Source organism: Pagrus major, chromosome 22 (genome assembly GCF_040436345.1).
Source record: "Pagrus major chromosome 22, Pma_NU_1.0".
NCBI lineage: Eukaryota > Metazoa > Chordata > Actinopteri > Spariformes > Sparidae > Pagrus > Pagrus major.
The window spans coordinates 2742073-2758212 of NC_133236.1; the positions used below are offsets into that span (position 1 = coordinate 2742073).

The window sequence follows — 16140 nt, forward strand, 5'->3', positions numbered from 1 at the left end:
TACACTGCTTTTGCCACTTCTTTCATCTGATGTGGACATGACAGATGATGTTCATTAGATGTAATATCACATAATCATCATCTTCTGGTTAGATAATTAATTAAATTTGTCAAAGAACATTCAAGACACTCAGTCTTTATTTCATAAATGCTATCACAAAACACAAAGATAATAGTAAAATGATAGTAAAATGTAACTTGTCAGGTGTAACTAGAAAAATTGCATTTCCTGCGAAAATACAGTGTGAATGCTGATGGCTGAAGTGATTTCAGAAATCTGCTGAATGTACTGTTGGAAATGCATAAAACTATAAGAATGAATGGTCAAGAATTTGCAGAAAAAGCTGAATTTTTCAAAAACTGAAAAGACAGAAAAGGCTAAAATGTATAAGGCTGAATAGGCTGTAAAAGCTGAATATTTTGATGTTTGAACAGTTTCTCTAGCTGAACATAAAGCTGAATATTTTGATAGTTGAACAGTTTCTCTAGCTGAACATAAAGCTGAATATTTTGAAGGTTGAACAGTTTCTTTAGCTGCACATACAGCTGAATATTTTGAAGGTTGAACAGTTTCTCTAGCTGAACATAAAGCTGAATATTTTGATAGTTGAACAGTTTCTCTTCCTGAACATAAAGCTGAATATTTTGATAGTTGAACAGTTTCTCTACCTGAACATAAAGATGAATATTTTTAAGGTTGAATAGTTTCTCTAGCTGAACATAAAGCTGAATATTTTGAAGGTTGAATAGTTTCTCTAGCTGAACATAAAGCTGAATATTTTGAAGGTTGAATAGTTTCTCTAGCTGAACATAAAGATGAATATTTTGAAGGTTGAATAGTTTCTCTAGCTGAACATAAAGATGAATATTTTGAAGGTTGAATAGTTTCTCTAGCTGAACATAAAGATGAATATTTTGAAGGTTGAATAGTTTCTCTAGTTGAACATAAAGATGAATATTTTGAAGGTTGAATAGTTTCTCTAGCTGAACATGAAGATGAATATTTTGAAGGTTGAATAGTTTCTCAAGCTGAACATAAAGCTGAATATTTTGAAGGTTGAATAGTTTCTCAAGCTGAACATAAAGCTGAATATTTTGATAGTTGAACAGTTTCTCTACCTGAACATAAAGATGAATATTTTGAAGGTTGAATAGTTTCTCTACCTGAACATAAAGATGAATATTTTGAAGGTTGAATAGTTTCTCTAGCTGAATATAAAGCTGAATATTTTGAAGGTTGAATAGTTTCTCAAGCTGAACATAAAGCTAGCTGAACATAATGCTGAATATTTGAAAAAGCTGAAAAGGCAGAAAGCTGAATATTTGAAAAGGTTGAAAAGCTGAAAAGTAATAGGCTGAAAGAGCTTAAAAAGCTGAACATTTTGATAGTTGAACGGTTTCTATAGCTGAACGTATGCTGAAGTAGTAGCAGAATGAAATTTGAAAAATTTCCCCATAAGGATGAATGGGAAAACACCTCCCAAACACCTGCAGGTCTAGAAAAAGGTGTAATGATTATGGCCAAAATATGTATACAGTGAATAACAGGAGACATTGCTGAACCATGTAATGTATTTTTTATTTCTGTAGAGTGAAAAATGAGGGAGCCAGAGCGAAAGACAAAACCGGTACCGTCTGCTCCACTCCAGAAATTTATGCTCAAAGTTAACACTGCGGCTTATGGGGGAGTTGCTGGAGTGCTTGTCGCTCAAGGGCTTCTACAGCCAAAAGTTTAAGTCCTACATCTGAAATAAGACCATCATCTGAAAGCCAACAAGATTTCCTACTATGTATTTATTGTCTATGTGAAGTAAAAGATGTGGGACCCAAATCAAGCTGAATAGAATTTTTTCTAAAGTTTTTGCAGCTGCTCTCCACTCTAGTGATGATGTCACACACTCTAGCTCACGCAATACACACCTATTATAAAACCAGAAGACGAGCTAAAAATCCTTAAAACTAAAACTGTGATGATTTCAAAACCGTAAAAGATTTTCAAAAACTGAAATACATGCCCAACAGTTCAAGTTCTTGTGACTATTTTAAAGTTGGAATGGTGTCTCTAGCTCTAAGTATGAGGGGCAAGAAGAGGTTGAAAGTGGATGAGTTTTGAAGAGGATTTGAAGATTTTCCCATTTGCTTCCATATTAATTTTTTTTTGAAAAAGCTGAATATTTGAAAAAGTTGAAAGGCTAAAAGGCTGAAAAGTACAAGACTGAAAGAGCTTAAAATGCTGAACATTTTGATAGTTGATTGGTTTCTATAGCTGAACGTATGCTGAAGTAGTAGCAGAATGAAATTTGAAAAAATCCCCATAAGGATGAATGGGAAAAATTTTCCAGAAAAAGCTGGAAATTACCAAAAGAATAAAAAGATAGAAATGCCAAAAATACAAGTAGCTCATAATTTGTAGGAGTTGAAAAGCGCTGAAAAACGTACGGAAGCAGGAATAATAATAACTTTAATAAATTCCAGAAGAACAATATGGAACAACATTATGATGTTCTAGGAACAAGAACAGACCAAGATACACTGTATTAGTTCATCAGTTAACAAACACGGTTTCTCAGTTAGACTGGTGAGATCACTAAGAGAGAGTCTTACAACATTGACTTAACAATAATTATAAGAGGTACAAATTTAGTGTACATAATCTTAGTACAGTGATTATAGGGTTGTTCTGATTCCAATACCAGTATCGAAAAAACCGCCGATACTGCCAAAAATGCAGGTGTCGGTATTGGCGATTATGTGAGTCTTTGCACCGATTTTGCTTAACGCACTCTGCTTAACGTTACACACCGAAAATCAATTCTTCTTAACTGCTCTAAAAGCCAACACAGGAAGTTAAGCTGTGCTGCCCCTGGCAACTACTGTTTTTAGAGCAGTGAAGAGGAAGTTGATTTCACGTGAGTCAGACAGTGCAAGCAACATATCAGCTAGTTGGCAATATTTTCCTCTGGATAACCCTACCAGTAAAACGGCAACATGTTCAGTAGCCACAGCTGTAATTTCAAAGGGTTGCACGAGTCTTGGCAGTATCGAAAAAACCGCCGATACTGCCAAAAATGCAGGTGTCGGTATTGGCGATTATGTGAGTCTTTGCACCGATTTTGCTTAACGCACTCTGCTTAACGTTACACACCGAAAATCAATTCTTCTTAACTGCTCTAAAAGCCAACACAGGAAGTTAAGCTGTGCTGCCCCTGGCAACTACTGTTTTTAGAGCAGTGAAGAGGAAGTTGATTTCACGTGAGTCAGACAGTGCAAGCAACATATCAGCTAGTTGGCAATATTTTCCTCTGGATAACCCTACCAGTAAAACGGCAACATGTTCAGTAGCCACAGCTGTAATTTCAAAGGGTTGCACGAGTCTTGGCAATTTCAACAACAGCATCCTTATAAAACATTTGAAGACGCATGAAACTGCTCTGCCCAAACGTGGAGACAGCGAGGGAACACATTCCATGTAGGCTGAAAGACGTGCAATCAGCTTTACTACTGACATTTGGACCTCTTACGTGTGCCCCACGTCTTTGCTGAGTCTGCTGCAAGCAAACGAGTTCCGTCAGTAGTCCCTTTTAGTTAGAAAATGCGCCACATTTGCAGCCAGGTAAAGAATGCAATCTGCTGCTTTGTCAATGTGAAACGGAGGTGTAATATTCCTCCTTTGCAAAAACCCGCCACTGGGGTAGCCATAAACATGTCACGTGACGTGAAGCACGAAGTTGGGCGTGAACAGTGACGAGTTATCTGGTTATTGACGATTCTCTCGGCTGTGATGGTTAGCATCTCCCGGATCTCAGCGGCTTTCCAGTTGCTCATCTTGACGTCCGTGGATGAAGTGATGAACTGACTGCTGTGATGAGCTGTTTCCTGCTTTTAAAACTCCCGGCTGTGGGTCGCACAACAATGCATGTCATCGAAACCTCCGCCCATGTCACGCAATTGCCAGCACATCAACGCCTTGGATTTACATAGCAATGGAGGTGGCAAAAAGTGTACCCTCTGACGCGTCATATTGGCGGACCAAAACAGACCCCCAATATGCCGCGGCCTGTCTAAATTCGCGGACCTAGCCGCAAAAAGGACAGCCAAATTGGCGGGTTGCTGTCCAATATAAAAACGACTAGTAAGTGATAGTGAGCCGTGATAGCAATCATATCAGATCCATACAGGGTTAGTAGTATTTACAGCTGTTAAAAGAAAAAAAAACTTTTTTTTAAACCCGCACTGGTATCGGATCGGTACTCTTTATCGGATCGGTATTCTGTATCAGCCGATACCCAGAGCCCAGGTATCAAAATCTGTATCGGGAAGGAAAAAATGGTATCGGAACATCTCTATGTGATAATAGACATAATTGGTTATTTCCTCTCCTGCACCAGTTTGTTATATTGGTGACTCACCAAGCACCGAAGGGTCAGGAGAAGTGCTATAAAGGCTGTGGCATACTGCAATATCTTTCGCAAGAGCGAGTGTGTCACAGACAGCCTGCCTTCTCAGTGCAGGTCAACAGCTCAGCACACAAACAATGCCAACGAGGCAGACAATGAGGAAAATGTTCTGGAGTGGCCGAGTCAAAGCCCAGACTTCAATCCAATAGAGAATTTGTGGCTGGACTTGAAAAGGGCTGTTCATGCCCGATCCCTGTGCAACCTGACAGAGCTTGAGCAGTTTTGCAAAGAAGAATGGAGTAAAATTGCAGTGTCCAGATGTGCAATCCTGATTGAGACCTATCCACACAGACTCAGTGCTGTGATTGCGGCCAAAGGTGCATCTACTAAATACTGACTTGAAGGGGGTGAATACAATATGCAATCACTTATTTTACATTATATATTTTTAATTAATTGACATTAGCTTGCAGAAATCTGTTTTCACTTTCACATTAAACATTTTTGACATTTATTTTTTGTAAATTCTAGTCAAAAAGCCAAATTATATTGATCATGATTCCATTTATAAAAACAATAAAAGGGTACAGTATCGAAGGGGGTGTATACTCTTTATAGGCAATGTACTACTACTCCAACAAGTACGAATGGAGTAAATGTAAATAATTTGTACCTACCTCTGGTTTTCAGTGTAGAGCTTTGGCTCCAGACTAGAGAGACACTGAAACTCAGATTCAACTTGTTAAAGGAACAGTTTAACAGTCCACAAAGTTTTTATTCTCACACTTATTAAGCCAAAATCTTAACTGTAGCTGCTAAGCTAAAAGCATAACTACGCACCTTGTCTGAAGTGGGTGTACAAGCCCGACCGCTTGTCAAGGGTGTAAATAATGTCTTTTCAAATTAATTTGGATCTCGTAGGTTGGATTTGGATTCACTGTACGAGCTGTATGGAGACCTTTTAGGTTTGTTGGGGTGGTCCCCAGCTACTTCAGTTGTTTAGGAGAATGGTGCAACACTGTTTTGCTGTGAAGCTCCAGAAATGTTTTGTGGACAGCAAAACTTCACCCGACTTTATGTCAACATGGAGGTGAGTCGCTAATGACTGTATTTCCAGTTTTGGTTAAACTGTTCCTTTAAGAAAAAATTTGGCACCATTGGAGTTATGAGATGACTGTCTGTTTGTGTTGAAGGTCACCAAGGCTGAATCAAAGCAGTAAGGAGCCCTTGGTGTACTTACTCATCTTCAGCATGTGTTTTTCAGGCATGAACAACCGCGAGGTGCTGGAGCAGGTGGAGCGTGGCTACAGGATGCCGTGCCCCCAGGACTGCCCCATCTCACTGCACGAGCTGATGTTGCAGTGCTGGAAGAAAGACGCGGAGGAGCGGCCCACCTTCGAGTACCTGCAGGCCTTTTTGGAGGACTACTTTACAGCCACTGAGCCTCAGTACCAGCCTGGGGACAACCTCTAAACCACTCTCCTGCACGCTTGGGGTCGACCCAGAGCTGGGGAAAAACAGTGCTGTTACAAAACTCTGGAGCTCTCCCTGCCAGGACTTCATTTTAGGGATGTCTACAGCTTCCTTAGCTCAAACCGAGCTTTTCAGTTCCACCACCAACCCCTAAACCACAAACCTCAGTCTATGACACGCCCCTAGTGTCTGAACTCTGTAAATGCGATAATTAGGGAAGTTGAGGAGGTGGGATGGAGGATGGACAGACCTAACTGGGGTTGTGATAAGGAAATTAAATACCTGTATTCAATGTAAATAAGAAATGCTTGTTTTGGTTGACTTGTTTGCTTCTGTTTCAGATTTTATTTTCTCCTGAACAAAATCATTATAATAATAATAATAACTGCTAAAGGCAAAGGAAGAGAACCATGTCAGCACAGTTAATATGGAAGTGTATTATACTGTAGCTCCTCTGTTCTTTTCTAGAGATTGAACTCAAAGCCTCAATATATATTTTTTTCTGGTTTCCATAACATGTAAAAAGATAGACCCCCAGATTATTGCTTGATTACTTTTTAGTTGGTAGTATTGCAGAGGCTTCTGGAGATGAGCAGGACGCAGTCTTCCATCAGCTTCCTTTTCTTTTACTGCACCCCCTAAAGCTTCGTCAGAGCACTAGTTGTTAGCCTACTGTTGTATGGAACAAGGTTCCTTTACAAATGATATATCGGGGTAAAGATTATATCCTTCCATGCTTCTAATTTTGAGAAAATGTGGGTGGATATGTGTCTTTCTACCATGAGTGTTTTGTTTAGCCTGCAAAAAGAAATATTGAGTAAATTTAAGATGAGAGTATGTATGTCTAATTTGAGCAGATTCCGAGGCCGCTCCTCGGTTGTTTTTGGGGAAGTGGACAATGGCGTTTTCCTTGTCTCCTGCCCATCCTCCACTTGAGCCTGCATCTGAACCTGGACCACCTCAACTCCTGAGTTATTTCATCTTCTATGTTTTACTGACAAGGTTATATTCTATCAGTATTTGAGTATTTGCTTTTTACAGAGTATGTTTTTATTTAGCCTTTTTAAGAGTCAGTTGTACTGTATGTTCAGGGGAGGCTCAGAGCCAATTCATGTTGCAATTCAGGATAGAAATAGAGATCTGAAGCTTTGAAATCACCACTCGTCCTAATGCAGATGGTTTCATGGCCAATGGAGTCCTCTTTTTTCAGTTGTACAGCTAAAGGTTTTAAGTGTCGCTAACTTTCCTCCTTTATATGGTTTCATTTTCATTTTTTAACATAACTTGTTTGTTATCTTGGTGATTTGGCATTCAATTCAGAAAAGAACAATAAACATTTTACACTCTTTCCAAGACACTTCCTTTCCATATGACAGTGTTTGTATGCTTCAACTTTGCTTAAACATGCTTTTGGGTGTATGCATGCAGTGTTTCTACGTTTGTAGTAAAATCCAGCATTATAAAGTGATTTTGTATTAAGGCCCTGTTCAGGCCTGGAATCCCCACCCATCCTGGGTAATCCGATCCCAGGTTGGACAGCTCCAAGTACAGATGTGAATGCCCCGAAGGATGCATTTCTGTGACACACTGAAGGACCGCCCACTCAACTGATGTCCTCAGCGAAACAAGAAGCCACAGAAACAGGCAGAATGGATTACACACCGTCACTGTCATAACATGTTTGTGCTTTCTTAGCCTGCCAATGCAGCAGATGCTTGTAAACACACTGTTTTTAGACTAGTAACAGCAATATCCTTAATAATTTGCGCAAATTTGATAGTTGTTTCTTTCGTTTTCAGTGTCAGTTTGTAGCAGCATCACTGTACCAGCCTGTCATCTTCTGTGTTTTTAAGTGCATCTAAACTGCCAACATTTAGCAGCTATTTGAACACACTGTTTCAACTGATTTTATAATGTACACTAAAATTTACGAAAGAAAACATTTTGTTGACAGTAAACTGGATGTCAAAATTTACAAATACAGTACCCCAAATAGGCTTCTTCTTTGTTGCCTGTGGAGAAAGTCCCCAAACTCCCTTAAAAATCGCTTTAGTTGTCTGGTTGAGTTTTTGTCGGACCCAAATGCAGAGAACAGCGAAAGATGAGCAATCCAAAAGAGTTTATATACCACCAAAAAACTCAGAGGCAGGGAGGATGGAGTGGCTTGGTGGCAGCAAGGTGAGGTTCCAAAGGTGCAGGTGAAAAAGTCCAGGTATGAAAAACGCTAGCAAATCCCTAGAGCAAAAACGTAGCTGGTAGTCACTAGAATAACATTGAGAAAAATACTGAGCTGGCTGTGGCTTAGGAGGTAGAACAGTCGCCCACCACTTGGAAGGTCTGTGTTTCGATTCGTGGCCCCTGCAGTCTACATGTCGAAGTATCCTTGGGCAAGATACTAAACCCCAAATTGCTCCCAGTGGCTCTCCCATCAGTGTATGCATGTGTATGAATGGGTATCGCTCCTGATGAGCAGGTGGCACCTCGCATGGTAGCTTCTGTCACCAGTGTATGAATGTGTGTGTGAATGGATGAATGCTCACTTGTGTTGTCGCTAAGACTAGAATAGCGCTATATAAGTGCAGTCCATTTACTGAAACTGAAGTGAGGGCAGGTATATTCACCAAACTTTATGGAACAATCTGGCACTGGAGTGGTGAAGTGACCAGGGTAGTGTAACCAGAGGTGATGAGCTGATGAAAAGCATGTGTGTCTCTCTGCTGTAGCAGGAACCAGTCGCCACGCCCATGAACACAGACACACACACGGGGAAGGAGCAGGTGAGGGAAAAGGAGGGGGGGAAATGGGTAGAGACAAAACAAGCTGCCACAGCACACACTGTGACAATAGTGAGATGTTGAGTTGGAAGAAAATGTATATAATTTGTGACAACACTGAAAAATTCTTAACTATTTAGACCTTCTTGTAAATGTGACAACACTTTTACATGAAAATATTTACTTCTTTGTGTAAAAAACATTGTGTCAATTTGTTCCAGTTATGTAAGTGTTTATTAACTGGGAAGTGACATCTGTGGTGGTCACTTAAGATGCATATTGAGAGGCATAATAATACACTCAAAAAAATGAAATGTCACTACTGTTGGCTATAAAACATAGTATTATATTTTAATTACTCAAAAACCATGAGTTTTTTATATCAACTTGAGTTAGTTGTGGTGTTTGAAAGTAAAAATATGCAATGTCAGGTTTATTTGGCTGTGTTAGTTTCCCCAACTCAACTCTGTAATGTAAAACGGAAAGCACTTCATTGATAGAGTAGTTTGTCCCTTTGAGGACACCGTACATCCCCTCTAATCTCGTTCACAATCGCGCGAGATTACGTTACGTCCGCCATTATCCTTTTCGTTGCATATGGAGAAATCCGCAGCCATCCTCGAAATAGAGGTAAATATCTTTTTATTGCCATTAATTCATAAAGTAAAGACAGTTCCAGGCAAATTCAATCAGGGGCTATAGTTTCCTAATATTTTAGGTCTAAAAGAATGAATCTGAAGAGCAGTAGTTCTGTCTGTCCCGCATCGCCACAGCAGCGTGTAAGGGGAGCGGACGGATCTTAGGCTGTTCAGGCTATTTACATCCCACAAAACCGCATTTTTTTGTTCATAGACAATGTCAGATGGTTATTCAAACATACACCGAGGGCTTTGTTCACTTCAAGAAAGCTGAAAGCTGATGTTTTTAAACGGAGCTGTAATACAAAGTCTCGCGAAGCCGCCCCCCCCCATCCTCAGCTGCGTCACTATAGCGGCCAAGATGGTCGTTTTGACCGTTTTCAAATTTAAATATGTACAATAACTTGAATGAAAAAATGCAATACTGCTGTTACCTGACTTTTGTGTGTCTGTATTTTAATTTAAAATAGTTTTTTTTATATATAAAATACACAAAAGACAAAGAAAATATGATATGTTGTTAAGAGGTTAATGTGTAATTGAACAAAATCAATGAATAAATGAATTACAAATTATATTTTTACTGAAGGGGCAGTGGGTTGCCAAAGTAGGGGAGGCCTGGCAAGGCAGTTGAAGGATCTGTTGCATAGGATCATCTTTAATGTTTTGACTCTAATCTCACTTTCTTTTTTCAACAGATATGAATGTGATCTTGTAAAGACTGTGGGACAACTGTATCAACAAGAGTTAATCTACTGAAACACTACAGGTTAGCTCATGGCAATTTTGGCCACAGAAACCCATACCCATGCACTTATTCTGATTGCCCGTTAGGGGTGGGAATCTTGGGGCACCTCACGATTCGATTACGATTACGATTCAGAGGCTACGATTCGATTATAAAACGATTATTGATGCATTTTTAATTTATGTATATTGATGCACTTTTTCCACATTTCTTTTTGTCTCACTGAATGAGTATTCATCATTTGCAGTTCAAAAAACAGTGCATTTGCAATAAGAAACAAAGAGTTGAATTCATTTCCATTATATTTTATTAACCTTTATGGAAATATCCATTGGAATGGAAATGCATGAACATTTGAACTTTAGTGTACAGCTCAAGGTGCTTTTTGCTGCTTTTAGTGTTTCATATGTTAGTTACAAATAAAACAAAAGTGCTCTCAGGCTTAAATGAACTACTACTTCAGTACCAACAGCTCAAAACAGTAAATAAAATACTCAAGTCTCTCATTTTGTATCAGCAGCTTAACAGTACATTCAATCTTCAATAAAACAAATGGTAGCATTTTGTAGAAAAATATTATTGTTTTTAACCCCTCAAAAGTGCGCTCAGGTTTAAATGAAAGACAATGTGTACTACTACTTCAGTACAAACGGCCTTTTCTGCCTTTTAAGTTGTGTAAACATGAACATGTAAACATGAACGGGTTTCCCTGAGGTACAAATAAAAAAAACTCAAGTCCTTTTGCATCCGAATCTCAACAATATGCAGGACAGGTCAAGTGTGCTTAGCTAGTGAGAAAATTCCATGTTCTTGTATAAGAACAGGAGTTGATCCACATGCTCAGATGAGAGTGTGCTGCGCTGTGCGGTGACTATGTCTCCTGCAGTCGAAAAAACTCGTTCTGCAGCAACACTGGTCCCTGGAATACATAGGTACCTCTTGGCAAGCCTGGAAATAAGAGGAAAATGTACCGCATTCCTACCCCACCAGTCAAGAGGGTCCTCAGAGAGACGGAGAACTGGAGTACTACAGTACTTGTTAACTTCTTCCTGAGCCCTGGCGTAGGCAGACCGGGGCTGTGGCTGCCTTTCGGCTTGAGTGAAGTGCTTCCCCAGCAGATCCTCCAACAGGGAAGATGACAAAGCTCTGTGTTCCTCTTCCATCTCTATGTTTGGTGGGTCCTCTTCCCCTGCAGCAGGTGTTTGTTCCTCGTCCTCTTGCTCATCCTCTCGCTCATCTTGCTGTAGGTAAACACATAATGAGGAAAACGGGTAAACAAAAAGGCTCAAATGTTTATCACAACTTCATCGTTACTTGACATTTGATACAAATGATTGAATTTGAAATATTGGATTACAAATTGAATTATGTACAAAATAAATAAATGTTATATTATGCACAGAGTAACACTTTACAGGGAATATTATATAATAATATATAATAAATATTGCAGAATTACCTGTAGTTGTGCAGCAGCCTCAACAGTCAGTCTGTCATAGGTCTCCTCTCTGTCCTCCTCCGACAGGAAGGGCAGGCTTTTAAAGCGAGGGTCGAGAGCAGCAGCTCTCTGAAGAGTTTGCTTCTCCTGCTCGCTGCTGTGTCTCTTGCTGAGGTCCTCGTGTATGGCTCTCTTTATCTCCCTGACCAGTGGAGACACCCCAGGACTGTCCTTTGTCTCATTGAGGAGTTTAGCTTGCAGAGGAGCAATTAGAGAAATGGTGGGGCTTCTCTCTGCTGACATGACGGTTGTTGCATCCTTCAGGGGCTTGAGGGCTGCCATGACATCCTCAGCATTTGTGACATCAGCCTCACTGAGTGTGCATAGGTCTTTCTCTGATCTTCTCACCTGAGGGGAGAGGAGTGTGGCGGTGATGGCAGGCTGTTGCTCCAAAAACCTGTTCACCATCTCAAAGGCACTGTTCCATCTTGTACAGCAGTCCACCTTCAGTTTGTGCTTGGGGATGTTAAGCAGCTTCTGGTTCTCTTCAAGCTGATGTGCACCGACGGTGCTGCGGTGGAAAAAAGTGCTGATGCGTCTCACTCTCCCTAGCAGTCTGGCCACACTAGGCACCTTCAGGGCACGTTGAGCCGCAAGGTTCAGCGTGTGGGCGTAGCATTTCAGATGGCTGAAGTTACCCAGCTGGGCAGCGACAACCATATTAGCTGCGTTGTCTGTAACTACAACAACTTCTTTCTTTGCGATGTCCCATTCATTTACAGCACTGCTTAGCAGCTCAGCCATATTAGCACCCGTGTGGCTTTCATGCATTGCTCTTGTTTGGAGCACGTGTGCTTTCAGCTCCCACTCATCAGTTATGAAATGCGCAGTTACAGTAACAAATGATTCGGTGGCTACAGACGTCCACGCATCACATGTAACGGCGACTCGGTCTGCATTCAACAGCGATGACGTGATTTCTGCTTTAGTCTGCTTGTAGAGTGCCGGGACGGCTGTGTCGGTGAAATAGCGTCGGGATTGGATGACGTACCTCGGCTCCGTTGCTTCCATCATTCTCCGAAATCCCCGATTTTCTACAACCGAGTAAGGTTGCAAACCCATGGCAATGAATTCCGCGATGCCTTTCGTAATTCGCTTGGCCTTTTGCGATGTGGGTGGCAGCTTACCCAGAGCGTCCTCGATTGTTCTCTGGCTGCAACAGCAGCCGGCTTTCCCACCTCCTCCGTCGGGTGGAATCGTGCTGTGTGACTTCTCATGTTCGTTGTGTTGCCAAAGTATTTTATTTTAGCGCGACAAACCTTGCATACAACGTAGCTTTTGTCCAATTCATTTCCTCCATCAACGTTGTAGAATCCAAAATGATTCCACACGTCTGCTTTTAAATGTTTAGGAGCAGGTCGGATCTCAGGTGGGTTGGTTAGCTCAGCCATGCTTGTTGTTGTTTTGTTTTTTTTCTGGAGGAGTGTGCTGTGGATGTGTGTTCTCGGTCCGTTCCCCATAGCGTCTCGAAGACCGCGCTTACTGTATTTTAGTTCCGCTTTACTTGGCATATTTAAATAATCGGAATTTGGATGTTTCTGAATCGTTCTCGATTCTCCCACGGCCGAATCGCGATTAATCTAAGAATCGGAAATTTTCCCCACCTCTATTGTCCGTGTGTATTCAAAACTTGGAATGCTCTTCATAGTCATTTAAGCCAGTCACATACTAATCAAAGTGTTGAAAAATGTGTTACTTCAGCTACATTTAACTGTCAATTGTGTACAGGCACCTACATAGCATCAGCTCAAGAGTATTTTTGTCACATCAATAACCATCTCAAGAGCCATGAAACAGTAAATTGTATGTTTCAGGGCTGCTCTTTCCAGACAAATGTTTATGGTACTTTCAAGTCCCACAGAAATAGAAAACACACTCCATATTCTCTTCAAGATTTTAAAATAGGTATCGTAAACACTAGTAAAGCAGAAAATTCAGCAGATGGCGACATTGATAATTCTGCTTATAGTCGTGAGTGTAATGTTGATTCTGATAGTGATATAGAAACTGAAACAAAAGAACAGGATTTATCTAAGACTATAGAACGGAAATTAGGATCTCTTTTACTAAAACTTGAAAACTATTTCCATGTTCCACGCACAGCAATAGATGAACTGCTTGCTGAATTGCATTATTTGATAGGATCTGCGTCTTTGCCCTGTAACGAGCTGAGTGAGATGAGCTTTTTGAAAAACCGCCTCCCTCATCTGACGTCACCAGTTGCCTGGAGACAGGTACGCGACCGTCCATTAAATGTGACGTAAAACACCAACATGGCGGCGCGCTACCGGCATTCTCGTATGGACGGATCGGCACAGAGAACAGTACAGGACATAACAAATACAAATACAGTTCAGCGTTTTTAGCCCGCAAACTGCGGCAGAGCAGGGCAAAGTATCAGGTAGTTTATTTCCTTGATTTTCGACCGTGATCGCCTGCCGTAGGGGTCTAAAACCACCATGTCTGGAGCACGGGATTAAGGACGCTGTCGTTTCCCCCACATCAGAGGAGGAGTCCCAGGTTACAGGCTAGTGAGACCTAATCTTTGGAATATATATGTTTTATTTTCTTTTTGGGTTGGCCTAGCCCATGGAATAAAAAAGGTTTTTTTTTGGTTGAAAGAAGAACTATTTTTTTCGCTGGGTATAAACTGAAAGAAAAGCCAGTTTTTTTGTGTTGGGTTTTTTTCTGTTGGTAATTGAACTAAAGTGAACTGAACTGAGCTGAAGAAGCGGACATTGTTTGTTGTTTTTCTTGTTGTGTGAAATACATTGTTTAAAAGAAAAAAAAGTGGTGTTTTTTGGTTTGTTCACCTTTGTTTTAAGGTTGCATGAATTTTGTTTTGAATTTATGCACCCTTTGTGTGGTTTTCTTGAGAGGGATCTGGTTTTAAAAATTGTCAGGCTGTGCCCTGACTGGCACCCCAGATAATAAAATAAAAAAACAAAATAAAACCGTTACCCCTGAAACCGTCACAGCCCATATCAACTTGCCGCCAGTTTGTCAGTCATCACTGAACTCAATTTATCTTGCATTGCTTTGTAAAAGTGAAGATGTGAAAACATTTGGCTATAAAAAAATATTTGAGCCTTTTCTGCGTGATCTTATCACATTAGAGCAACAGGGGGTTTTCATTGATCATCTAGGAACATTCATCAGAGGTACTGTTCAGTGTGTAGTGGCCGATAACCTTGGAGCTCATGGATTAGCTGGGTTCGTGGAGAGTTTCTCTGGAGATTTTGTCTGTCGGTTTTGTACTACTACACGCAGTGAAATTCAGTCATAGGAGGTCAAAGAGGGTGGCTTCAGTCTCAGAACTAAAGAGCTACATCATGCACATGTAGCAGGTGCATGTGAACAAGGTAAACCCTGTTGTGGAGTCAAAACTAATTGTGCTATTGCTGAAAGCCTTTCATTCTTTGAGGTCACGGCAGGTTTCCCCCCAGATCTTGCTCATGACCTTTTTGAGGGGATAGTACCCATTGAACTTGCTGAATGCTTTGGATTGCTGTTAGCCAAGAAGTACTTCACTTTTGATGGTTTAAAGGGGACATATTATGCAAAACTCACTTTTTCCTTGCTTTAGTATGTATATTTGCGTATCCGGAGTGCCTCCCCACCCCTTAAGCATGATTTTTCGACAACTAAGTCAATATTTCGTAAACTACTGGAGTCAGGGATTGGGTCTCTAAACGAGCCGTTTGGATTTCGACCGGATTGTGACGTCACAATCCGGTCTTTTGCATACTCCAGTCCTGGCGCTGGCTATCTCCTCCCACACTTGGCCAGCTACCTGGGCGAGGATCCGCCATTTTTCTCGTTCTCGCTTAACTTCTACGCGACAGCCTGACTGCTGCCATGTACAACCCGAAAGCCGAGCACTGCTGCTCTGTCGTCGGATGCACGGATCCTCCTGTTTCGCTACATGGCCTCCCTATCAAAGAGGATATCAGAGCGAAGCGGCTACATTTTATTTATCAGGGAAACGTCCCAGCTTCAGTGAGCAAAGCGTTACGTCTGTGCCAGTCACTTCACGTCGGACTGCTTCAGCAACCAGGGTCAGGACTGGACGCTGGACTGGCAACAAGATTGTCCCTTAAAAGATGGATCCATACCCACTGTCAATGATGGAGCTGTAAGTATTTAAAAAACAGTGTAGTTTGTGTTACTTTGGCCGTTTAGCACATGAGCTAACGCAAATGCTAACGCTAACGCTAACCATCGATGTAAATATGAGGCTAACGTGAAGTTATCAACGTTGGGCTTACTAGGATTCACGATTTGTCATATCAGCACTCTTTTAAAACATGACAGTGAATTGAGAAAATGAATTAGGATATTGAGATTTTATCGCTTCTAACCGGCCGGTGAACCATTGCTCGGCCGTAAACAAGCAGAGGAGATTGTATGAAATCGTCTCGGTTGTTAGCGGACGGTGGGCTGCTGTTCCTCCGTGAACAAGCAGAGGAGACGGGGTGAAATGTCTCGGTTGTTAGCGGACGGTGAGGTACTGTTCCTCCGTGAACAAGCAGAGGAGACGGGGTGAAATGTCTCGGTTGTTAGTGGACGGTGAGGTACTGTTCCTCCGTGAACACGCAGAGGAGACGGGGTGA

General features: G+C 41.1%; 1 protein-coding gene across 3 annotated transcripts in view; it reads left to right on the forward strand.

Moving 5' to 3' along the window:
• Nucleotides 1–7239, forward strand: part of fynb (FYN proto-oncogene, Src family tyrosine kinase b) — a 161082-nt gene extending 153843 nt beyond the window's left edge. For all 3 annotated transcript variants that reach the window (XM_073492829.1, XM_073492831.1, XM_073492830.1), the window contains one exon: nt 5661–7239. In XM_073492829.1, coding sequence (XP_073348930.1) covers nt 5661–5869 — 209 coding nt within the window. In that variant the 3' untranslated portion in view covers nt 5870–7239. The remainder of the gene's footprint in view (nt 1–5660) is intronic.
• The last annotated feature ends 8901 nt before the right edge of the window (nt 7240–16140 follow it).